This window comes from Meles meles, chromosome 11, assembly GCF_922984935.1.
Source record: "Meles meles chromosome 11, mMelMel3.1 paternal haplotype, whole genome shotgun sequence".
NCBI classification, from domain to species: Eukaryota; Metazoa; Chordata; class Mammalia; order Carnivora; family Mustelidae; genus Meles; species Meles meles.
The window spans coordinates 52,170,128-52,195,026 of NC_060076.1; the positions used below are offsets into that span (position 1 = coordinate 52,170,128).

The 24,899-nt window shown below is 42.6% G+C and overlaps 1 protein-coding gene across 1 annotated transcript in view; it reads right to left on the reverse strand.

Annotated features, from left to right (window-relative positions):
* SH3GL2 (SH3 domain containing GRB2 like 2, endophilin A1) overlaps positions 1–16,776 on the reverse strand; it is a 214,245-nt gene extending 197,469 nt beyond the window's left edge. The window contains exon 1 of the mRNA XM_046023343.1: positions 16,379–16,776. Within this exon, the coding sequence (XP_045879299.1) occupies positions 16,379–16,423 (45 nt within the window). The 5' untranslated portion in view covers positions 16,424–16,776. The remainder of the gene's footprint in view (positions 1–16,378) is intronic.
* Between the last annotated feature and the right edge of the window lie 8,123 nt (positions 16,777–24,899).

Sequence of the window (24,899 nt, forward strand, 5' to 3'; positions counted from 1 at the left end):
TGGAGCCATAACATACAGCTTAAGATAGAATTTATGTTAGTATATTAATATAATAATATATTAATACATATAGTTAATTTTTTAAAGAGTCAAATCATAATGATCTAATTATTTAACATAATGAATAAAAAACTTTTATTTGGCAGGAGAAAGTATTCAAAAGACCTTAATGCTTCTTTCAAAATAGAAGTAGTGCTATAGAGAAACACATATCAAAATCAAACTTTAAGAACTTATAAAAGAAAACTATTATTTATTTGATATACAAGTAATATAGAACAAACCTTTTTTTAATTTTTTTGTTGAGGATGCATGAAGGGGGAAGAAAAAGAAAGAAGTAGGGGGATAGGCGGAGACTGCACTAATCAATTAAGTTTGGGAAACTACATAACCATACCCTGCTTCAAGAATTCTAAACATTTGATGATGTTCAGGCTCTGGAAAGTCCTGAAGCACAGAAACATGCTTACGTTTGTCTGACCCAATACTTTGCAAACTTACATGGGCTTGGTATGATTCTCTCCCCTCGCCTCGTGTTCTACCTAATAGAATATTTCATAGAAGACTCTTTGGATAGCAGTCTCTAAAGCTGAGGAGTTGTTTGGGCTTCTTTTTAAGTAATGTGTGTGGCCCTCCTCAAATCTAATTCAGAGTCTCCATCGCAGAAACCCAGTGAGATGTACAGCCAGGCTGGGGAACCACGTCACGTGCAGAGATGCTAGGCTGGGTCAGAACCACCACCAAATGAAGCAGGAGGCAAAGGCTGAGCATCTTCAAAGTGATGATACAGCAAAAGTGAAGTCATCGAGTCTACAGAAGTAGAGGTTCACACCCTTTTCCAGCCCCTCGGTGCTCTGTAACTTAGGACTTCATGGTTCCAACAGGCCACTCAGGAGCAAGAGGAGACTAATGCACTGATGACAAAAAAGAATCTATCTTGGGGACACCTGATGTCTGAGGGTCTGATCTTGACCTCAGCTCTGCCTTGATCTCAAGATCATGAGTTTAAGCTCCGGGTGGGGCTCCAGGCTAGGCATGGAGCATACTTAAAAAAAAAAAAAAAAAAATCTTGTATTAAGAGAGTTTTTAAATCAAAATAATTTATTGAGTAGCTTCTTAAACCCATTTTAATAACCTGCATTTTAAAATTTATACATCAGAAACACACCTCATCTGCCACCAGTAATGCCCAATTATGAGACAAGTTTTCTGCAAAACTCGTCTACTCTTAAGAGAGGCACGTGAGGACACAGTACAGAAATGCACAGGTAACAGAGTTCCATTATGTTACCTCGACCTTACCTCAAAAATCACTCTTATATGGTCATCTTTTTAAATGCTGAAATCTATAAAAACTTCAGGGGACCAAACCTGAAGTTTTGCAGATAGAAACATCAGTTTAGCATAGGCTTCTGTCAGATCACTAGGCAAGAAAACAAATTTCTTGAGACAGTCTTCGACTCCGTTTCTCAACTTCCAAGTTAGTGTTGGCTCCAGAAATCTGAAGAGATTCTGCAGAGACTGGAAAAACAAGCTTTACTCCAGAAATGACTTCACAGCCTATTTGTCTCAGCGCTTGAAGCACTTTTCATCAAAGCTATTAAAGAGTGCCAGGCCCCAGAGAAAGCCAGACCATCCATAAAGGCACACTTGTGCCCAACCAGCAGCCACCCTCGGTGCTCCCGTTGATCTTGCCAGATGTGTCGTCTCTGGGAAGAAGCTGAAAGTGACCTGCCCATCTCACTACTGAGACTGTGCTTCATGGTTGTGGTCATTCCATTCTGTTCTGTTTTGTCCAGGGTGGAAGGAAGGATTCTTAAACTTCATGGATTCTTAAACTTCGCATTTTCTGTCCTCAAAAAAGAAGCCCACCAGAGGCTGGTAGCAGAGTTCTGCATCCAAGTTCAAAGGGTATCACTCAGAATGTCTCCTATCCTCTTAGGGTGTCTCCACCTCACCTCGTTCTTCTTTGCTGGCATGGTATTGTCTACAGGCCTTTTCCCAAGAAGCTAAGAACTGACAGGAGACTTCTGGTATGTAAGGGCTGGAGAATGAGACTGAACATCTTGCACCAAATTACTGAGAATATCTTGCCGAAATACTCGGCAATACTATAGTATACATGACCTACCGCCCTTCTTTATGCAAAATACAAAGCCATGACACACTCTTTCCTAAGGATAAGACTAGGGATCTGGGTGAGGAGAGAGTAGCTTTATTTAAAACAAATGCCAGCAAAGTCATTAGCAACATTCTTATTTATGAGATTCCTACACTTCTTAGAGAAACAAGAAAAGCAGCCATGCATTCAGAAGAAACCCAGGCAGCACAATTAACTCATGGCTCTCTGAAGAGAAAGATAGGCATGTTAATACTTCCAAGCTAAATGCCTCATGGAGCAAACACACCTTGGCTTATACTTTCAGAACTGGCTGGAAACTGGGCTTATTCCCATTCTCTGATATCTTAAAGTTTCTTCTATTCCATATTTTCCTTTTAACCTGAGGAAGTGGGGATGAGAATAAGCAGTAAAGATAATGGAGTAGAAAGAAAATTTAGTGATAAACATAATAACTTAAAAAGGTGAGGAAGGAAATGTAGAAACACAAATATAGCAACATAGCACAGTGCCTGGTATATAGTTCTCAGCATATTTAAGCTATGATTTTAGCTCTTCTTTTCCAGTATCAGGCATATTACAAACTCATTTTATGGCCTGTTTCTTCCACTTAGCAATAATCATGAACATTCCTTCAGTAATAAATACTGTCCCATAGATAAAATGGCATTAGATACTCCATAATACAGACACACCATGATTTACTTTCCCAGTTCGTATCACCTGACATTTACATTGTTTCCCAATTTTTTACTATGATAATTATCAAAGCGAAGAACTGTGTATCACGTTTTGCATGTTTAAGCATTTATTTTCTCTAGATAGATTTCTAAAACAAGAGTTACAAAGAAGAGACCTGTTGATCCCCTGAAGTGTTTACACTCCCCAGCAAGTGAGAATGCCTGTTCTCACACCCTGGGCAACTCAGAATGTTACCATCCTTTTCATCCACGATGATCTAAACAATGAAAAATGTCACATGTTGCTATTTGATTTCCATGATTTTTAACTTAATTTTTTCAGTGTTCCAAGATTCATTGTTTATGTACCACACCTAGTGCTCCACGCAATCCATGCCCTCCATAATACCCACCAAACTCATCCAACCCCCCACCCTCCTCCCTCAAAACCCTCAGTTTGTTTTTCAGAGTCCACAGTCTCTCATGGTTCGTCTCCCCCTCTGACTTCCCCAATTGACTTTTCCTTCCTTCTCCTAATGTTCTCCATGTTATTCCTAATGCTCCACAAGTAAGTGAAACCATATGATAATTGACTTTCTATGCTTGACTTATTGCACTCAGCATAATCTCTTCCAGTCCCATCCGTGTTGATACAAAAGTTGGGTATCCATCCTTTCTGATGGAGGCATAATATTCCATTATATATATGGACCATATCTTCTTTATCCATTCGTCTGTTGAAGGGCATCTTGGCTCTTTCCACAGTTTGGCAACTATGGCCATTGCTGCTATGAACACTGGGGTACAGATGGCCCTTCTTTTCACTGCATCTGTATCCTTGGTGTAAATACCCAGTAGTGCAATTGCAGGGTCATAAGACAGCTCTATTTTTAAGTTGTTAAGGAATCTCCACACTGTTTTCCAAAGTGGCTGCACCAACTTGCATTCCCACCAACAGTGTAACAGATGTCTTATTAATTTTTGCCACTCTAACTGGTGTAAGGTCGTATTTCAAAGTGGTTTTGATTGAATTTCCCTGATGGCTAATGATGATGAACATTTTTTCATGTATCTGTTAGCCATTTGTATGTCTTCTTTGGAGAACTGTCTGTTCATGTCTTCTGCCCATTTTTTTGACGTGATTATCTGTTTTTTGGGGGGTGTTGAATTTGAGGAGTTCTTTATAGATCTTGGATATCAGCCTTTTGTCTATAGTGGTCATTTGCAAATATCTTCTCTTATTTCATGGGTTGCCTCTTTGATTTTTATGTTTTTATCCTGGCTACCTGTAATTCTCTCATGTATTGCCTTTCCATGTTGTTTTCTAATTTTTCTACTAAGGTATTTATCTTACTGTTTACTCAGTGCTTTTAGATATTCCTTAGTTTGACACGTAAGACTGGAATAGGACTCAGAGTTGGGAATTACTGGCAATTACTGGCTCTGAAACCAGCTGGTCTAGATTAAATCCTGGCTCTGCCACTGAAGCTTTATAACATTGGGTAACTTCCCCTCTCTGAGCTTCAGTTTTCTCATCTATAAAATGGGAATAATAACATGGCAACCTCTTAGGGCTGCTATGTATAAGTAGTTGATGAGTTAAAGTATTACCTAGCCATGCTAGCCATATTTACAGTTAGGAAAGTTTATTTTAAACCTACAATTTTATGAGAATATGTCTTAATTTAACTTTTAAATTAACTCTTAAAAATATATGATGCATTTTAAAGCAGAAATAAGCAGATGAAAAATAGATGCATAGGATAACCCCTTCTAAAATACATATAAGCACGGATAAATAGAAAACAAAAAACAATCTGAATGCTCACTATGGTACCCCAGGCATTGGGGACACAGTGAAGAACAGCAAAGACAGAGTCCCCTTCTCTATATCCACCCTGGGGGATACCAACAAGAAAATAAGAGGTGCTTGCAGTGCAACAGCCAAGCACTACACTTGAAAGAAGTATAATGGGCAATTTTTACTACACATGGAAGGTCGTGTGAGCCACACCAAAGGAGGCAAAGACAAATCTCCGAGGGAACGGCAAGCTGAGACTCTTAACGAGGAGTAGCGATTAGTCAAGCACAAAGTGGAAAAGAAGGAAAAGGGATTTCTAAGAAGAGTCAGCATGGTCTAAAGGCTCAAAAGCAAGAGAAGCTTGTGTGGAACAAAGCTGTAAAAGCTAAGCACACACAGAGCTGTGAGCAAAGAGACTAGACTGGTTAACAGGGGTCAAGTCATACTCCACACTCCTTAATCGTACTCACGTTTTGCGCTAGAAGCCATAAGAAGTCACTGAAGAATTTTAAGCAGAGGAGCAACATTGGATTTTCTCTTTAGAAATGTTAGAAGTGTTAGAGACACTTAGATAATGAATCAAAGAACAAGACCAAAGCATAAAATGTCAGAACTAAACTCATGCTCAAGACCAAATTACCTCAGCTGTGGAACTCAGCAATGGCTACAAGTTGCCATCAAGTGACCGGTGACTTGTCTGAGGTCTCATGGGTCCTTAGAATGGGAAAATAGTAAGATCTGAAGTCTCTGAGCTTTCAAGCCTGGGCTCCAGCTGACCACGTTCTATACAGCTTCACAGTGAGTGGCCTTTCACCATTTCCTAAAGGATTTCAAGATCTTCTCTTGAAGCACCTCTGCCTCCCTTCCGAGCATTAGGCACAGAACAGGTGACTCAGTGCTGCTCTAAGCAAGTGACTTTTTAGAATCCATAATCAAATCCTCTGTCATGGGCAGAAAACTCCTTGATAGGCAAAAATAGCCAACCTCTTAAATAGTCAAATTGCGGGAGGGGGCATGTTTTGAACAATACAGTTGGTACAGACTTATATCCTTAATAACTCTCACTCCCTCAATTCACTTTATTCTTTTTTCATTTATTCTGACTTAGCGAGGGACAAAGTCTCAGTGTACTGTTAGGATACGTGCTGCTTGTCTTATCTGTGTTAATCTTTTTTTTTTTTTTTTTAGTAAAAGCAGAATAAACTTCAGGCTCACAGATTTACTCCAGCAAAAGTATCTAGGGTTTAACATTTTTTGTATGATAACTCCTATAGTTCTATTTATGAAAAGTGATAGTGGTTTTTCTATTTATGAAATTGATACAATGATTCATTTTTAAAGTAAAGTCAATAATGTAAAGATGACTATAGATGCCCAAAATTCATGAAGATAAAACTGAGTAACAAATTTGGGGGACAAATTACTTCACCCTAACCATAATAAAAGAGTCTACAAAAGTTGACTGCCTAAATTCACTGGAATAATTCATGGCAGCAACCAGCAGACACAGTGACATCAGACACCAAGAATTTAGATTATAAAAGGCAAACCAACACATACCACAAGATATCAGCATAATTCATTGCCTCATAAAAGTAGAGTAACAATCACCAAATTTAGACAAAGGTACTGATCGATCTTATGATAAGCTGTTTGAGACACATCCTTGACGTAAGGAAGTTTATGGTAAAAATGGATCAAAATTCTTTAAGTGTGTACATGTGAGACATAAAATGTTGAAAGAGCTTGTAAAGAATGAATAAAATGCAACTAAATCGTTCAAGTATTTTGTGATCATGTAACTTTTGTAAATAATGACAAGCTTTCCCTGCTTCTGTTGCAGATAGGAAAAAGCTGATGTCCATGTCTACATACAGAAATTTAGAGAAGAGATGAATGACGAGCACTGTGGTATCTCTCTGAAAAATCTGGATTGGGTTTAAGGTGAAGGTAATGACCAAAAACGGTTGAAAATGAAGATTTTGGATTTGTGAGTTTCAAAGAGACTGAAGATGAACAGAGAGTGGTGGATGAGATGACCAGGAAAGAGCTTCATGAAAAACAATTATGTTTGTTAAACTTAATCTAAAGGGGAACAAGAGACACAATTCAGGTGCAAGGCTGAACATAAGAAGCAGAGCAGAATCCCTAGATAATAGGATATCACCTTTCATGAATAAAATCCTGGTGACGGTATTAGTGAGGAGTATCTCCAGAAAGAACTTACGTTAGTCAGTCTACAAACAGGATGGAGGAAAGCCACAGCAAGCAGAGTTGGGTTTGTAGGTCTTGCCTAGAAGTAGCCACTTAAGCAGTTCAATAAATAACAAAAAATGTGTCCAACAAGCCACCATATGCAGCATTCACTCAAAGCAGTACACCAGGGTCACTTCAGGAGGCAGCAAATGCAGAGAATGGGGGTGAGAGCTGTACCCACTCTGTAATCAATTCCAACAAGATGCTTCACCTTCAGGTTACTTCATCACAAGAGCAAGCCTGACTATTCTCTCCCTAGCCAAGCTACTCAACTGACACCACATCCTTACAGGACATCTGAAGGTGCCAGACCTCATCCTTTCTAAAACACGCCTGGCACTGTCCACCAGCTGCACTGAGAAAATCATTCAGGGCTAGGGATCTGCAAACCATGTCCAATAGCATGGAAATAACATACCACAGACAAAGAACACAAAGTGTGCCACATGCACCTGCAATCCTCAATCACTTAACGAACAGCTTCTCATTACCATGGAGCTGTTTCATATGCCCATACTCAATAAGGGCATTTCATTTGTGTCTGTCGCCACAGGCCTTCCTCAAGCACAGAAACAGATGTAGGATGAACAGCCAACTTCTCTACTCTCACTAAAAAATCCCTGATGCTTTGATGGAGACTAATAATTCCAAAAGCTCCTCCATGTTCCACAATCTCTCCACTCCAAGGTCAGTGAAGCTGTCACTGTACTACCAGGCTAAGGGGCTACTCAGAAAGTAGTTAACAGCCTCACTGTTTACAATTGATGAGGAAACAAAAAGGAAGCATGTGTTTCATCAGAGGAAAACATCTACATATCAAAAAACCTATAAACACTGAAGGGGGGAAATCTATTAAATATAAAATGTATTTTAAAATGCATATGAAACACTGAAACTTATGTAATAAGTTGATTCAGAAAATCATACTTAAATTGTGTGTGTGTTTTGTATATGTATATGTGTATACACACACACACACAAACAAGTGTATTATAGGCACAAGAGACAGCAAAGCCTTCTAGCTTTTTACCAACACTCACTTCTACATTCTGGGTACACAGTTTGACTACAGTTCCCAGCCTCATTCCCTCCTTGCTTGCACTTAGGGGTTCCAGAGTTTGGCTATGTTATAAGTTCCAGAAAACTGAACATAAACAGGAGTGACTGTTTTTTCCTATTAACTTTCTGTTGTTGCATAACAAATTATTACACACTTAGCAGCTTAAAAACTATAGCCATTTATTAGCTCATAGTTCTACAGGTCAAAAGTCGGGGCCAGCATCATTGGGTTCTCCTCTCAGGGTCTCACAAGGCCAAAATCAAGGTGACAGTAAGATCAGGCTCCTATCCCCAGACATTGGGAAAGAATTCAGGCTGCTGGCAGAATCCAGTTCCTTAAGACTGTGGGTCTAAGGTCTCTGTTTCCTTGCTGGTTGCTATCTTGGGGCTTCTGGATGGCTCAGGGTGTTAAGCGTCTCCCTTTGGCTCAGGTCATGATCCCAGAGTCTTGAGATCAAGTCCCGCATTGGGATCCTGCTCAGTGGGGAGTCTGCTTCTCCCTATGCCTGCGCTCCCCCTGCTTATGCTTTCTTTCACTCTCTCTCTCTGGCAAATAAATAAAATCTTTTATAAAATTAAATTAAATTAAATAAATAAATAAAAGCTGCTCTCTACTCCTGGAGGTTGAGTATATTCCTTCTCACATGGGGCTCCACCTTTAACGGCAACAGCACGTCTGGCGTCCTTCTCCTGCTCCCAATCTTGTGGACTTCCCCTTCCACTATCAGCCAGAGAAAATGTTCTGCTTTTAATGGGTTCAGGTGATTGGATTAATCCTAGGATATTCTCCCTTTTCCCATACTACAGTCACAATTTCAGGAGGGACATCTTTACAAAATGAAAGGATGACTCGCACTCAAAGAGGAGGTGACAATACACGAGGGAAGGTCACTGAGGATCTTGGCAGCCTGCCTACCACACTCCCCTTCCACCCTGGCCCAGAGGATCTCCCATGCTCCTTCCAACATAGTCTCTCCCTTTGGCTATGTTGAAAACCGTGGTTAAAGATGGAAGGACACTGGCCCCCTGCCAACGCCAGTCATCCTGGATCCCTGAAGCAAATGAGTAAAAAACAAAACAAAAAGAGCTCTGAGCAATACACATCCCTTAAGACTTCTTGGTTAAACCAAAGCACAAGGCACTCTTGCAAAGTTCAGATGAACATGACCAAATTCAGCGGATGAAAAAACATAGAAAAAAGATCTATTGGATCAATGGAAACCAAAAACATTCCATTGTGGTAACCAGCAGATGGGACTGACAAGAGGAAAACAGATGAGAAGTCTCCTAAGTTTCTGCAGGAATTCTATGGCCCAAATCAGCCATGAGCTGGGGGAGTACTGAAAAGCCTGTAACTGTAAAACCACCCACAAATATGAAATAAAAAGGAAGCCCACTAAAGAAGCTCTGCCACTCCCACAGAGGCCACACTCCTTGGCACCCTCTTTAGATTTGGCCAGACAGAAGAAAGAACAAAAGAGTTCTTCCTGACTGCAGAACCAGGGTAAAACCAAGGAACTCCCTCTACTCTAGGGGTTGGGGATTCACAATGCTTAGCCATGTGATCTCACCATATGGACAATACCTGCCAGGACGCCATTCTCCCCCTCCCCAAATGGGAGTGTTCGCTATGGACGATATTTCCTGAACATTAAAAAGCACAGCAGACTAGCCACATGTGCCCAGCAAGTATTGTGCTTTGATACTGAGATATTTCTTAGCTGTTCCAGTTTCTAACTGGAACTGCTCCAGTTAAGATCTATGGGGAAAGTTCAGTTTGAATTATAAGAAGGACATGTATATTTCTTTCAGATATCATTATTCAGAAGAGGCCACAAAACACTGCCTAGTGGTCCTCCAGAGACCTGAGCATCTAAGTAAACCTCCTAGGAGTGAGCGGTTCTCACAAATTATAGAAAGCTCCTCCACAGTCATCCATATCATATATAATCTGACCTGGGGCTGGGGAGAAGGAGGTGAGAGCAAAGCAACCAGACTATCATACCCAAATTTAGAAGTTGTACTAAATGTAAAATCTTCCTAAAAAGTAAATTTATTTCCTGAAGCATCAGACTCTGCTGATGATTTAGTGTCATTTGAAAATATTTTATCGCTAGTCTGCAAGAATACTTGACAGGGCCGTACAAGCATGACATTTTAATAGGTACAACTATAGCTCTCTTCTTAGTCTTCATTATCCATTATATACTACATAAATCACTTTTAAACATTTGAACTCCAAAGGGATTAGGGCAATAAAGAAAATCTAAACCAAAAAAGAAAATAAACCTGAGAAACGTTGTCCTGTAAAATTATAATTGTTCATATTTTGTTTCTTGCTGCCCTAACATCCCCACATACACAAGCTGTGAGCAACCCGCCCAGGTGACCAAGTCTACCACTGTGATAAGGTGGGCCTCAACACAAGTTCCTTTCTCTGCCTGCCCCTAAGACCTAGTAACATTCAAATGCACCAAGGAAATCCCCTCTACCTTCTCTTCTGTACTCTACCCTGACTCCAATAAAACCACTTACCCCACTGGTCTTCACACTCTCTCTTTGCTCCCCACCTGGTTGACTGAGTCCACTCCCTTGGCCCTCCTCCTATGTGGCCCCCTCAGTATAGAGGAATTCTGTCTCCCTAAAACCTGTGAGTTTAATAAACTTCATTATCCTGAGCCTCTCCTGTGTCCTCTCTTGGCGTCACACACAGAACAAAACAAGGGTACAAAGGATCAAAAGAATAGAAAGGAAAAAAAGAGAAGTCAAGGAAATCTTCTGATTTCTTATCCTCCAGAATCTTGCCCACCTGGCCCTAACTTCCGAAGGAAAGCCCCACTCCTTTAAACTCTGGAGCTGTTCTTAAACTCCACCTCCCCCAATTCTCCTTATTCACTTCTCAAGGAGTCCTTCCTTCCTCTCTCACTTCCTCAAGGTACCGACTCCAGTGAAAGCCTTGGGGTGGCGTGAAGCCCTGGGAGTATGAACGCAGCACAACATGCTTGGCACAATGGACTCTGCTTTGCAAGCTTAAGTCCCCAACCTCATGCCCCAACATTAAGTCCCTACCTCCCACATGATATTTCTCCTTAAAACATTAACTATTTTCCCCAACCAAGTCAAGGGTATTTCTAATTAATCTGGGAGGTACCCAAAAATTTTTCAAGTAGACTGAAACCAAAACTCACATAAATTCAATTTAAAACATTAAAGAATGGAGCACTTGGGTGGCTCAGTCGTTTAAGTGGCCAGCTCTCGATTTTGGCTCAAGTCCTGATCTTGGGGTTCTGGGATGGAGCCCAAGGTTGGGCTCTGAGCTCAGTGAGGAGTCTGCTTGGGGATTCTCTCTCTCCCTCTGTCCCACCCCTTCGCATGCACACAGGCACACACTCGTGTGCTTTCTCTCTCTCAAGTAAACAAATAAATCTTAAAAAAAAAAAAAGACAAAAACATTAAAGAATCACTGTGTGGAAAAAGGCTTGCAAAAAAATGTAACTGTGTCAACAACAAAAACTTGACCAAGAAGAATCTCATTCTCAAGGGAAATTACTTTCAGCAGCCACTTTCATTTCAAGTCCTACCACATGTCCATCTGCCAAGTGTATCAGTAAGTTAGAGCTCATTGACTGCTTTTTTTTTTTTAACATGGTTCAAGTTATCCTTATTATGCAAGCTCTCACAGACATTATCTCATTCAATCCTCTGGAAAGGTTTTTTTTACATTTGATTGCCCCTAAAATTAGTTCAGAGAAGACTGCATTTTGAACAGGTATTCTAAAGACCAGTAATAGAATGGATGCAGTGACTGTTATTGTAAGAACTGCCCCCATTCTCTCCTCATGACAGGGTCAATTTATTACAAAGCATTTTTACTTTGGTGGAGGAAAGGGTGGGATAAGAATTAGGAAGTCCTTTAAGAAGTTGATGATAGGCTAAAAGCCCTCTCCCTAGGAAAAAAATGCACATACAAAAAGGGGCATATAACTTTAGAGAATACACAGGCCCTCTGCAGGCTATTATGGGCATGAGACTAAGAACCTGATGAAGAGTGCAGGTATAGAAACCCTGTGTCAACCAGTAAGTCCTACTTGAGAGTTTGAAGGCGGCAGAGACTTTACTGCTTAACACAGGCAGTTAAGGCACTGACAACCACTGACAAAGTTATAGCTAATTATATATTTAATTAAATATATATTAAAACTAACATATAAGATATATATTAAATATATTAAAAATTATATATTAAATATGCAATTAAATATCTTAACAAGTTTGAAGTCTCATCAAATCAATAAATGCATAAACAGATTTATGCAACATTCTCCAGAGCAAAGCACCTATATAAAATACAGCATTTTAAATGTGAAGAAAGCGTGAAAAAATTAAACAGAAAGGCTTAAAATACCAATGTAATTAAAATTTTCCAGTTGATGAATCTAAGTGGGACAATAATCATGCACCAGACTGTATCATAACACAGAGCCTAACCAAATAGGAGTTATATCATTAAAAAAACAGAAAGGGGCACCGGGATGGGTCAGTTGGTTAAGCGCACCACTCTTGGTTTCAGTTCAGGTCATGATCTGATTGGTGAAGGAATTAAGCCCCATGTCAGGCTCCACAGTGAGTGGGGAGTCTTCTTGAAGATTCTCTCCCTCTGGCCCTCCCCACTATTTGTGCGAGCTCTAAAATAAATAAATCTTGATAGAAAGAAAAAATAGAAGATATATAGTCTATAATAGGTATATATCCTAACCAAACTCATTGAAAGGAAGAAAGCATATCTCATTCAATGTAAAATAAAGTTATTATTTATAGACTGAATTGTCCTTTTAATGTTAAAGACAATATTTAGAAAAACACCGTAGTGAATCCTTTCATGCAAATAATGGCTATTAATGGGTTGTACTATATTCCCTCCGCTTCCAAACACTTCATATATTTAAATCATAATCCCCAATACCTCAGAATGTGACCTTATTTGGAAATAGGGTCATTGCCCGTGTAATTACTTGAGCTAAGATGAGATCATACTGGTGTAGGGTGGGCCTTCAATCCAATACGGCTAGTCCTTCAAGAAAGTGGAAAGAAATTTGGACACAGAGAGAAAACCATGCCAACTGGAAAACAGAGATCAATGTGATGTGTAAAGAAACCAAGAAAAGCCAAAGATTGCCAACAAACTACCAGAAGTTAGGAAGGAAGCCTGACACAGACTCCTGCCTTGGGCCTTCAGAGGGAACACGGCATTTCTGTCACCTTCATCAAGACTCCAAAAGGGTGAGACAATACATTTCTGTTGTTTAAGGCAGTCAAATTGATACCTTGTTACAGCAGCTCTAAAGAACTAACACAATGACCTAATAAATTTTACTCTGTAACAAACTTTCCCCTATTACTATAAAGCAAGGTATGTTCACTATAAATGCTTGATAAAGTAAAAAAAAAAAAAAAAAGTATTGATTTTATAAAAACGGCATGATAATTGGAACCAGACAGCTATTTTTAACTGATATGCTGCCAGTTTAAACCAAGTGAAAAAACTTGACATTATTCATGCCAAAATGAAACCTCAATGTGAGTAAAATTCACTAAAAGTAGAATAATACATGTTCATTTGCCCGACTTTACAGTAAAAAAGAGTACCCTATTTATTGCAATTGCCTAATAAATTATATCTATAAGCAATAAAGTAACAAGGTTTATTAAAGTAAAATGAAGATCAATTTTTTACTCTGTTCATATATTCTCAAGCTGAAAGACCTTTCCACTCTAATAATTTATCCTTAGCAAAAGCATTTTTTTTCACCTCCAAATATCAAAGATGTTAAAAATAACTGTCAGCAACAAGGTAGAAATAATCAGTTCTAAACCAAGAGAACAGTCCTGAACATCTCATCCGAGATTTCAAATTAGTGGGCAAACACCAAAGGTATAGTGCTTTATCAATACAAATACCATTCTGAACTATCCTAGGCAAAACACTCAATTTCACAGAAATAAATGTTTACCTGAAGAGGGGCCTTCCATTTAAGAACGTTGACCATATAATCTAGCATATCTGTTCTCAAAAGGAAACAATTCTAGGTGCAAAGCTTACTTTATAGATAAGATCAGGTTCATGGAGCTGGGAATGGGAAAATGGCTTAAAAAAATAGACATGGCTATGTCCTCTAATACCTGTCACAGGCAAACATTAGGACTGGCTTTACACACCCTTCAAATACACATACATTCATGGGAAGTATAACCTTTGCCTGGGACTTTCTAAGATTATGCTCCATTAAGTTATGGTTAAGATATTGTGTGTTATTTCACTTCTAAAATGAAAGGCTTCTCAGTAAAAAGAAAATGACTCAGTGATTCTGCATTCGAATCAGGTGTGATAAATACTAATCTTGTCACAAGCAGACCTCCTCCAACAATCTAAGAAGTCCTTTCATACCACAATTCTAGTTTCTAGATTCAATTCTAAACTTCATTGTTACATACAACTTCAGGATTTGGCTGAAATGTAGCCATCTGATTTGTTTTTGTTAGGGTAGCAAAACTAAAAAGTCTAGCTTCCATAATTTCCTCATGTGTCATCATTACTAATATAAGGGACAGTATTTTATACTAGTGAAATTATCCTTAACATTAATAGCATTTATTGAACAGTTTCTATGTGTGTTCTACAAACTCATTTATACTCACATCAATTCTAGGAAATGGATATTAACCCCATTTAGCAAGGACACATTCAAAAGTTAAGTAACTTGCTCAACATCACTGACAGCAGAGGTGGGGTCAAGCTTTATCCTTTGCCAAGGTTCGTAACTGCCTTTTGGGGCACCAGGATTTGCAAACGAAGTCTTCAGAATCAAAGTGAAGAAGGGATGTGGTGTTGGTAAATTTAGTGCTGAGGTCTGCTTTAGAGAAGTGAAAGGTACCTGAAATTAAAAAGGTCAGTGACTTCAAAGGAGTCCTGCCTGAGAATTTATGGCAGTACATGTGCTGGTACTATAAACCTGAAGGAATTCAAACTATCAAGTTATTAGAGGCCTTCCATGTTATACCAACAATATTTTTACAAATATATTTACAAACGTCTGTTCTAGAGGACTCAGAAAGACCCAAGTGAAAAAGCAAAAATAATTACATTAGTGCATATTTTTCCTGAAATCATCTTAGTTTTCTGAATCTCCCAAACTAACAAATAAACTGATTCTACAAAGCAAGTCTATGGTGATACAGATAACATGTTCATGTATGTGAGATAAATTTCATGGTGCATCTGTCCCCCTAACTTATCCAAGATTCTGTAAAACATAACCCTCACCTCTTCCGAATGTGGTTTAAAATAGGGTTGTTACTGTGGTAGCCTGGGGAACACCTCACTACTTCTGAGAAGTTATGAGAAAACTCACTATTAATGAAGACTCATCTATGAAAAACAATATTTAAAGCTAAATGATGAGAAATAGTTAATGAAATCAACAAAGTCCTTAGCTAAAGTTCCCCTGAACTAGAAATGTTTCAGAAGGGTAAAAAAAAAAAAAAAAAAATAGTAGCCATCCTCATTACTTAAGAAATAGGTCACATTACAAGTATGCATTTATCTTTCCCTACGTAAAATTCTTCAACAGAGACCAAGGAGATTTCGAGTATTAGAATCTGAATTAAGTAAGTTGTAATCACAGCTTATTAACCCCACGGAGAAATATGGGCACATTCTAGCTGTAAAAGACTCACTAAAAATAATACTTAGAAATAAATGATTTGATGTTAAGGTTATAAATCCCATGGGAAATGCTTAAAGACACAGGAACTGACGGTCAAGCTTCGGTCTCAAAGGAGTTTCACCCCCAAGTTCTCCAAGGAAAAGTTAATGCATGAGGTTCCCAGAAGGACGCCCCATCCTCCCACTGCTCTGGAGCCTGGGGACAACATGGAAGGAGAGATTCAGAAACCACAGTGGAAGAGCGCAGACCGCGGACATCACCGCAGTCACCCCCAGTGCGGGCCACCGCTCATGCCAGCACATCCCGGGACAGCTGGGGCCACCAACACCGCAAGGTCACCGGGTAAGAGACGACTTTACATAATCTCCCGCCGCGCCGCTGGGGCACCTGCACGCCGGGGCGACAGTGCAGTCGCGGTCCCCTCCCAGTCGCTCCCACCCGGGGCGGTGCGGGGGCGGTGCGGGGACGGCGCGCGGGGCGACAAGGCAGGACGCCAGGGACTCGCGGGCGTCCGCAGCGCCTCACCCAGCCCGGGGTGGGGGACGGAGGGCGGGCTCCCAGCCCCCGGACGCCCCGCGCCGCCGCAGCCGCGGCGGGCGGGGCGGGCGACGCGGAGCGCGGCGACGGCGAGCTGGGCACAGGCCGGGGTCCCCGCGCTCCCCGCCGGCCGCAGGCTGCGAGCGCGCCCCTCGCGGCTCCGTCCGGGACCGCCCCGCGGCGCACCTGTCAGGCGCCTTACCTGAGTGGCTTTGTGGAATTGCTTCTTGAGCCCGGCCACCGACATGGTGCGGGGGGACGGGCGGGCGGCTGCGGCTGCGGGTGCGGGTGTCGGAAAGAGGCGGCGGCGGAGCCGGACAGGAGGGCCGAGCAGGGCGGCGCGCTCGCCGGGCCGCCGCTAGTCTTGGCGCCGCCGGGGCTGTGGGCGCGGGGGCGCGGAGCGGCGCGGGACGCGGGCTCGTGCGGAGAGACACCCTGACGTCAGGGGCGGGTGATGCGGCCTCTTAAAGGGGACGCGGGACGCCCCGCCCCGAGCGCGGGGCCGGCGGGCCAGGTGCTGCGGCAAGCGCTACCTGTGCACCTACCGCGGAGGTCAGGCTCAGCGGCGCCCGCGTGGACCCGCCGCCCGCTTGGAGCGCCAAGGGCGTTCCCTCGCCCCGGCAGTGCGGTTTGTGCCCCCGCGGACTGCGGACAGGTCGCTGCAGCTTGGCAGCCCAGGCATGGGCACAGCTCAGGTGACTCGCTGGGCTTCCAGGTAGCCGCAGTGGCACTGCCTGAAGCTGGCCCGTCGGCCCTTTGAGCCTGGCCTCTCTGCAGCCTGGAAAGGAGGCGTTTTGTCTGGGGTAATGAATAAGTCATAGCTCCTTCTCGCCTTGCGCCCACTTGGTCACAGAAAACATTTTCTGCCCTGGTTCCTGGTTTCAGTATCTCTTAAGCCTCCACAACGTTAGGGAAAACCAACAACGCGCACTCTTTTTTATTTTTTCCTTTAAATTTATATTTTATAATTTTATTTTATTTGGCCTCATGACGATTTAAGAAGAAGAAGAAATTTTAAACCTTAAAGCTGGCCAGGTAAATAGAATTGAATGTGCGATTTTACTACAGTAATAGCATTTTAATCCTCTGATTACACATACGGAAAAGCCGGAATATGAACTCGGCATTCACTTACGATAGTGGTTTTAGGATTTTCAATCTAAGCATTATGTATGAAAAAGCATACTAAATCATGAAAGTACTACATAAGTAACAATGTATATATAGGCTCGGCTAAAGCCAAATACTGATGCAATTAGATTAATTTGTAGGAGAGCAGCACCGCATGGCTTCTGTGTTCTTGGTGATTAGCCACTTCTCCTGGTTTTTCTTGGACTGAGAAGCCCATAAAGAAAGAACTTATAAGGCTGTCCCCACACGGGGACGGAAGCTGTGAGGAGAAGGCAGAGTGACAAGCCAGGATAAGTGGATGAATAAGAGAACCCACGGCAGAATAGGAGTGCTGGCAATACCTTTCATTACTTCCACAACCCCTGCTCCCTGCTACCCCAGACTCCATGGCTGACGTATATTTAATTTTTTGTCATTAAATGTCCATGAAGTAAGTTGCCTGTTTCATTCTTACAAAAAGCCTAACTGAAGTTTGGGAAGTCTCACAGAAGCAGTGAGCAGACTCACCCCAAGCCTGACAATGGGGGGGGGGGGATGGACAATGGGGGAGATGGTGGCTCCACAGAGGGACCATACTTACCCAAGCCTCTTCACCTGCATATTTCTTACCAGCTAGAGAGGCTGAAGAGTAAGCTCTGGGGATGCCTACGAGATTCTAACAGAATGCCAGACAGACATCAGACAGGAAAAGACAAAAGTCCTGCCAAAAAAGAGGTGGGACTCCTGATGCATCAGAGTTCAGGAAAACCTTTAAGGTGACTTTACTGAGGCCCTGTCAGGCAGCACATTTACTCACACCTACAAGGCCCACCATGGGGATTCCCAGATTCTTGACTTTAGGAAATTCTACAATTGTTTGCACTTCCTACATATGGAGGTGGGGTTTTAGATAAGAGAAACTTGGGGTTTGTTACAATGACTGCTTTTGTGCTCTACCAGTTCAGTGAAGCCTGCCTGCCCCCACCACACATGCGCGCCTGCACACAGACACACACACACACACACACACACACACACTCATGAAAAGAATGCATAAAATGCTAATGGTTGTGCTGGTGGAGCAGTTCTCGAACTTCAACGCAGATCAGAATCCCCTGGAGGACTTGTGAAAGCACAAATTCCCACATTCCTAGTTACCCGTTCGCTAATTTCTAACAAGCTCCCCTCCACTCTGGGGAATCACACCGAAAACCAGGGCGCTAGAGCAGAGACACTAGAAATGAACTTTTGTCTCCTCCCAAGTTTTAAAATGATTTCTCATTCCTTGTATGATAAAAAAAAAAAAAGCATTTTACAGCTCATTTTTCCTGTGTGCTCCCTGATCTGAACAATGGAACATTTTCATAGAAGACTGGGCCTTGGCGAAGTTCTTGAGAGAGAAAGCAACCACTCTCCAAAGCAAAGGGGCCTAGGGCTCAGGAGTTCCTGTCTTCAACTGTGGCGGGTGTGAAGAATCTCCTCAGGGCTCTGGATACTTACCTGAAACACACCAAATTAAATGAAAACAACTCTCTCTCTTTCCCTGGTCCTTCATCCACCAGCTTAGAACGCTTTTCCTGCTGTATATCAAAGGAACTACCTTGGCAGAAAAGACTTTAAATCCTTTTGAAGCTGTGGTTAATTCTGCCAGGTAGCCCCTGGATCTTGTATAAATCCACTATTTCTGTTGAAGCCACAGTGTATGCCTATAAAGACCTTTGAGATGTTACCTTTGAAAGAAACTGGTTGAGCTCCTCCTACTAGCAGGCAGCATGGGGGGGAGGCACTGGGGGAGGGTACGGGGAGATACCAAGATGCATATGGACGGTATCTTGGAAGGAGCTTTCAGTAGAGTAATTCCAGACATTTGCTGTGGCTTGAATGCAGAGGGATGAATGCTCCAGACATTGGAAAATCTCAAACGTGAGTGCCCTCTTTGGTTGCAAAGAAGCTGCGAGACAGGCTTTCCAGAGAAAGGCAGAAGCACAATGCAGGGAAAGGGGGAATCAAAGGTCAACAAGGAAGAACTTTGTTTCATAAAAGGTTGCTATCATTCAACCCGCTGCCCTCTCCTCCCCTGAGATCAAATCAATGTAAAATGGTAAATAAACCTAGATGGCTCGGGAAAGGTCCAATTAAATGAAACCCCCACAGCACCTCACTAATTGGACAGGAAGTTCATGGTCAGCAATAATTCCATCACATCATTTATGCACTACTTCTCCTTGCATTATGCCAAAGCTTCTGGCAAATACCAGACCTCTAGTTTGCACAGAGCTGCTGCATCCCAGGCGCCTTACAGCGGGCCCCTCCTTCCAAGATGGCAAGGCATAAGCCAAAGCTCTCCTCTTTTTCTCTTCAGCCCCTGACACCTCCCGTCCCGCCCACACAAGGGCAAACTGCTCCTGATTTTATGTGTAAGCTCACTGAGTGCAACGCGCATAACAAATCAAAGGCATTAAATCCTGCCCTGTTTTATTTTACAGATGAGAAAACAGAAGCAATGAAAAGAAGTGACTTCCTCGTCCATCAGTCACTTTTCAACTCCAGCCTCCAGCCTTAATTCAGGGCAGAGCCTCCAGTCAGTGTTAATAAATACTGATAAGAATGAAAAATAGAACACTGTATCACTGTCACCAATGCTGTATCCTTGCCACGTCGGGTCTGATGTTCAAGAGACTTCATGGGAAAACCCTGTGGAACAGCATGGATTGTGCAGGAACTGGACAGCTGTCTTGGTGTGAATAGCACTTAGCGTAAGATTTTGGGCCTTTGGAGGCTGCCAGTAGCATTACGCACCCGCCCCCCCATCAGCCTAGCTGGGACTAACAAGCCCTTTCCTGGAGCTGGGAAATCAAGAGAGGGCACCTTCATGGCCTGGCTTCCCAGTTTGTCACCTACACCCACACTACATCAATGGACGGAAAGAAGCACTGTCTCTCTCTCGCTCTTCTTTTTTTGGTCTCTTGGAGGTGGAATGCAAAGGCCTTTCTCCACCCCCCTTCCCCCCCCCCCACCGCCCCGGCCCCCTTTCCTTAGCCCTCTTCAAAGCACAGGGGCCTCTCCCTGCGAAACCTTCATTTGGCTAAACCCTGTTAACCCAACTTAAGAAAAGGAGGAGGGGATTTATCAGGTAGATGACTCACCTTCCTTTCTTCCACTGGGCCCCCTTTTTTGTCATTTACATCCCAGCTGGAAATGCTTCCAATTTCCCTCGAAAAATTCTGCCAAGTCCAGTGTCAGTCCTTTGAAGCCTCTCCCCAAACTTTGGACACCTTCATTGTCCATGAAGGACGGCCTCTCTTCATTGGTGGAATCCGGAATAACTGTGTGCCTCTGCATGAACTTGGTCTAACATGAATTATAGGGATTGAAATATAAGATTCCTAAGTCATTGAATACAGGGTCTTATCTTTGTTTTTACAACTCAGCAGATAAGCTAGCCATCCACTAGATATGAGCCAATGAAATTCTGAAAGCCTGATGAAATTTTAAAAACTAGATCCAGTGGAATGCCAAGAAGCCTGGAACTGGCTGAACTTCTCTCCATCTGTGCACTGTCCGGTGGTTATCATTGCTACCCCCCTGCTGTATCCCAGCCTGCATCTCCAGGTTGCTGTCAATTCTGAGAGTCCCTGAAGGCCTTCCCATAAATGCCCCTTTGTTCATTCAGCCGCTATTGCTACCCTAAGTGATCTATCCCCTCCCCACTCCCCCCAAAGCCCTATAATAATATTCTGATCCAGTTCCATTTCTTGTTCAGATCTAGCAACTCAAACACAGCAATTAAGCAACTGCAGTTCCTGCTAAGCTCTGCATTGGCCTTCCTTCTCCGACAAGAGTGGGCAGATTGAGTGGCAAGGAATTTAGTCCTTTAACAAGTGTCAATTCTCCCTGTAAGACATTGACATTCTGATTTACAAATCAGACCTTCGGTTTCCCTGACAGTATGTGTCAGGATTGTGCCAGGGCCTGAACCTCTTGGGCCCTTGGGAACTGGCAACTAAATGCTGGTAAATAAATGCCAAGCAACTAGACTCTGAGACAGCAGTGCCCACTCCTGAATGAGAACAACCTTAATTAAGTGCACATTGTGAGGGCATCCTTACCATTGGCTTTTTTTTTTTCTCTCCCTGGATGGATATTAGCATTAGAGATCCCCAAGGCATGCCGTTAACCCTGAACGTGGGATCTGGGTAGTCAGCCAGTTAAAGGTTTGTGTTAAAGAGGCGAGGTGCTATTTTAGTAGCTGGTTGACCATGCGGACAAAAGCTGCTCCTTAGTCACAGGATCCGTCCCACTCTGTCATCTCAAGAATACATTAATTTCATTCAGCAAACACGTATCAAAAATATGAAGAACAGGATGCCTGAGTGGTTCAGTCGATTAAGCTTCTGCTTTCGGCTCAGGTCATGATCCCGGGGTCCTGGGATCGAGTCCCGCATCAGGCTCTCTGCTCAGCGGGGAGCCTGCTTCTCCCTCTCCCTCTGCCTGCTGCTCCTTCTGCTTATGCTCTCTCTTTCTCCATCAGATAAATAAATAAAAAACTTTAGAAGTAAATTTTAAAAATATGAAGAACTCGGAGTACAGGCTTCCAAAGTTCTGTCAGCATCAGCTTTGCATATGAGAAAACGTATTCTTTCTATTTTTAATATATTTTCTATTATTTAGTATTTATTGTATTATATATATCTTAATAAGACAAAAGTATACTTTAAAAAGGATAGATAATTTACACATTTAAGTAAATCATCTACCTTTGGAGACTTTTTTTTTTTTTGGCCTTTTAAAAACTTGTTGGTGGGGCGCCTGGGTGGCTCAGTGGTTTAAGCCGCTGCCTTCGGCTCAGGTCATGATCTCGGGGTCCTGGGATCGAGTCCCGCATCGGGCTCTCTGCCCAGCAGGGAGCCTGCTTCCCTCTCTCTCTCTGTCTCTGCATGCCTCTCTGCCTACTTGTGATCTCTCTCTGTCAAATAAATAAATAAAATCTTTAAAAAAAAAAATAAAAAAAAAAATAAAAACTTGTTGGTGATTTTATTAAATGTGCACAACTTATATTGTCTCCAGCCCACACATGTAAACTTGACCTCAGTGACAGGTCAGATAGAAAGCACCATTTCATTTCAAACATTTAAGTTAACAGTAAAACACCACCACCTCAAGAATACTGATTTTCTCTCAAGATCCATTCACAGAAAGTTTGCCAAACATGGAATTCCTTAGAACAAAGATCTTGAATATGTTTTTAGTTTCCTGTAAATAGAGTTGAGTTAAATGGTGGAAGGGGTTGTTAGCAGCAACTTTTAAGGTGTCCTTAATTCTGAAGGTGAACTACACAGGGGAGGAAATCCCATCACAGCCCCCAAGCATAAGATCACTGAACACAAGTAATAGTAAGGAAACTCTTTGCTCTGTCAATGCAGAACTGACTGTAGAGAGGTCATGGGAGGACCAAAGACAGATGTCCCCTTGCACTCCTTCTGTCCCCTTGCCCCCGCTACACACACATATCTACCATGAGAAATCTTGAGATGAAGGAAGAATCTGTTATTAGGTCAAGGGACAGCAAGGTATCTGATCAAATTTTTTTAAAGATTTTATTTATTTATTAAAGTGAGAGAGACAGAGAGCACAAGTACAGACAGCAGCAGGCAGAGGGAGAAGGAGAAGCCCCAGTGGGGAGGCCGATGCAGGGCTCGAACCCAGGACCCTGGGATCAGGACCTGAGCCAAAGGCAGACGCTTAATGACTGAGCTACCCAGGTGCCCCTGATTAGCCCTTTTTTTTTTTTTTTTTTTTGGCCAGGGAGATCCAGATACATCCAAGAAAAAAGGGGAAGGAGCCACTTAAATGGCTGATGAGTCATCATGGGCATTTAAAGACTCACTGAGCCCTGTCACTGAAGGATGCAGGAGGAAGGGAAGAAAGGCCAAATGGAGAAGTCAGCTGGTAAGAGACGAGGTCTCCTCCCCTAGATAAAGTAGTGGTGGGAAAGTGTGGAGGCATGAAGCCATGATCAATGAGGAGGGGAAGTTCTGGCAGCAGTGGAAGCGAGGGAGATGCCTGATGGCCATATCCTCGGACTGTGAGCACACAGCATTGAGAGCCTCACCCCATCTGGCTATTTCACCACTTGTCCAGCCTGGGTTCCCCAGCAGCCCTTGCAGTACCCTGATACCCTCATTCTCTGTGCTCCAAGTCAGTGCCCTGTATGTTCCTGCCTCTGACCAGTTCTTTGCATGCACTCTTCTCTGTCCCAGGAGTGCACATCATTCAGATATCAAATGAAAAGACTTCCCTGACCTCCCAGCAGGCCCAGATCTTTAGAACTAAGTACCCCTCTCCTCAGACACACCTCATATGGCTGTGATTTGCACGTATTTGTGTGATCTTTGTGTCTGTCTCCTCCCTTCCCACACTAATCTGCAAACCCCAGGAGGGCATCTCTGTCTGGACTGGGCACCACTGCGTGTCCAGCATATTACTGAGGGCCTAGCATATATGAGGCTCTCCACAGGGCATTTCATGAGTGAATGAATGAGCAAATGAATGAATGAATGATGACTGGGTAGAGAAGTTTTGGGAAATTTGGTAAGACGAAAAAAAAATTAATGTGTTTCTGAGGAACAGGGATGGCCTGGTTCCGTGCGCCCCACTAAACATGAGGTGGGTCCCATATATCAACAAGAAGGCGGCTTCATGGCCAGCCCGTGAAGCCTGATGAACGTGTGAGTACGCACACAATAAAAAAGAAAATGTGTGTGAGAGAATTTCAATCTAAAATGGAGCAGAGGGGGGCGCCTGGGTGGCTCAGTGGGTTAAGCTCTGCCTTAGGCTCAGGTCAGGGTCCTGGGATGGAGAGAGCCCCCACATCAGGCTCTCTGCTGGGCAGGGAGCCTGCTTCCTGCCCCCGGTCCCTCTGCCTGCCTCTTTGCCTACTTGTAGTCTCTCTCTGTGTCAAATAAATAAACAAAATCTTAAAAAAAAACAACAACAACAAAAAAAAAAACCTTAAAAATGGAACCAGAGGATATAAAATGGAAAATCTCATCCATGTGTTAGGGAAAGAAAATTTAAGGACTGAGAGACTGATTTCCCATAAAAGTCTGATTTATGGAAAATTGATCATGTTGGAATGTTCTGAAATGGTAGGGAGTTGCTTGGGGAATTGCCTCGTATCGACCTTGGGAAGTTTTGTTTATGGTTTCCAGAGGCATGAACAAGCAATCACCCAGGGCAGTCTGGTCTCACAAAACTGGATGAATTGAATTTTCCCTGCATGCCTGGCTTGGTTTTGTCTGGTTGGAGAATTTTTCAGAGCTAGTCTCCATTTGTTTTTTATTTTGATAGACTAACTGAACTCACCCATCTTTACATCCTCTGTCCATAAATGCAGCCTATCCCAAACCCTCAACGGACTTGCCTGTAATTGGCTACAGTCTATGGGTTGGGAATTGTAATTCCTCTCCTATTTCTGAATAATTCATCTCTTTGACAATTTTGAGCTTGCCTCGGTTTACCTCTTCTTTTAGGTGGACATGTGTTAGGAACCCAAGGAAGAGAGGAATCCTGATGAAAAGTCTTCATGGGGGTGAGGGTAGGGTGAGACAAGT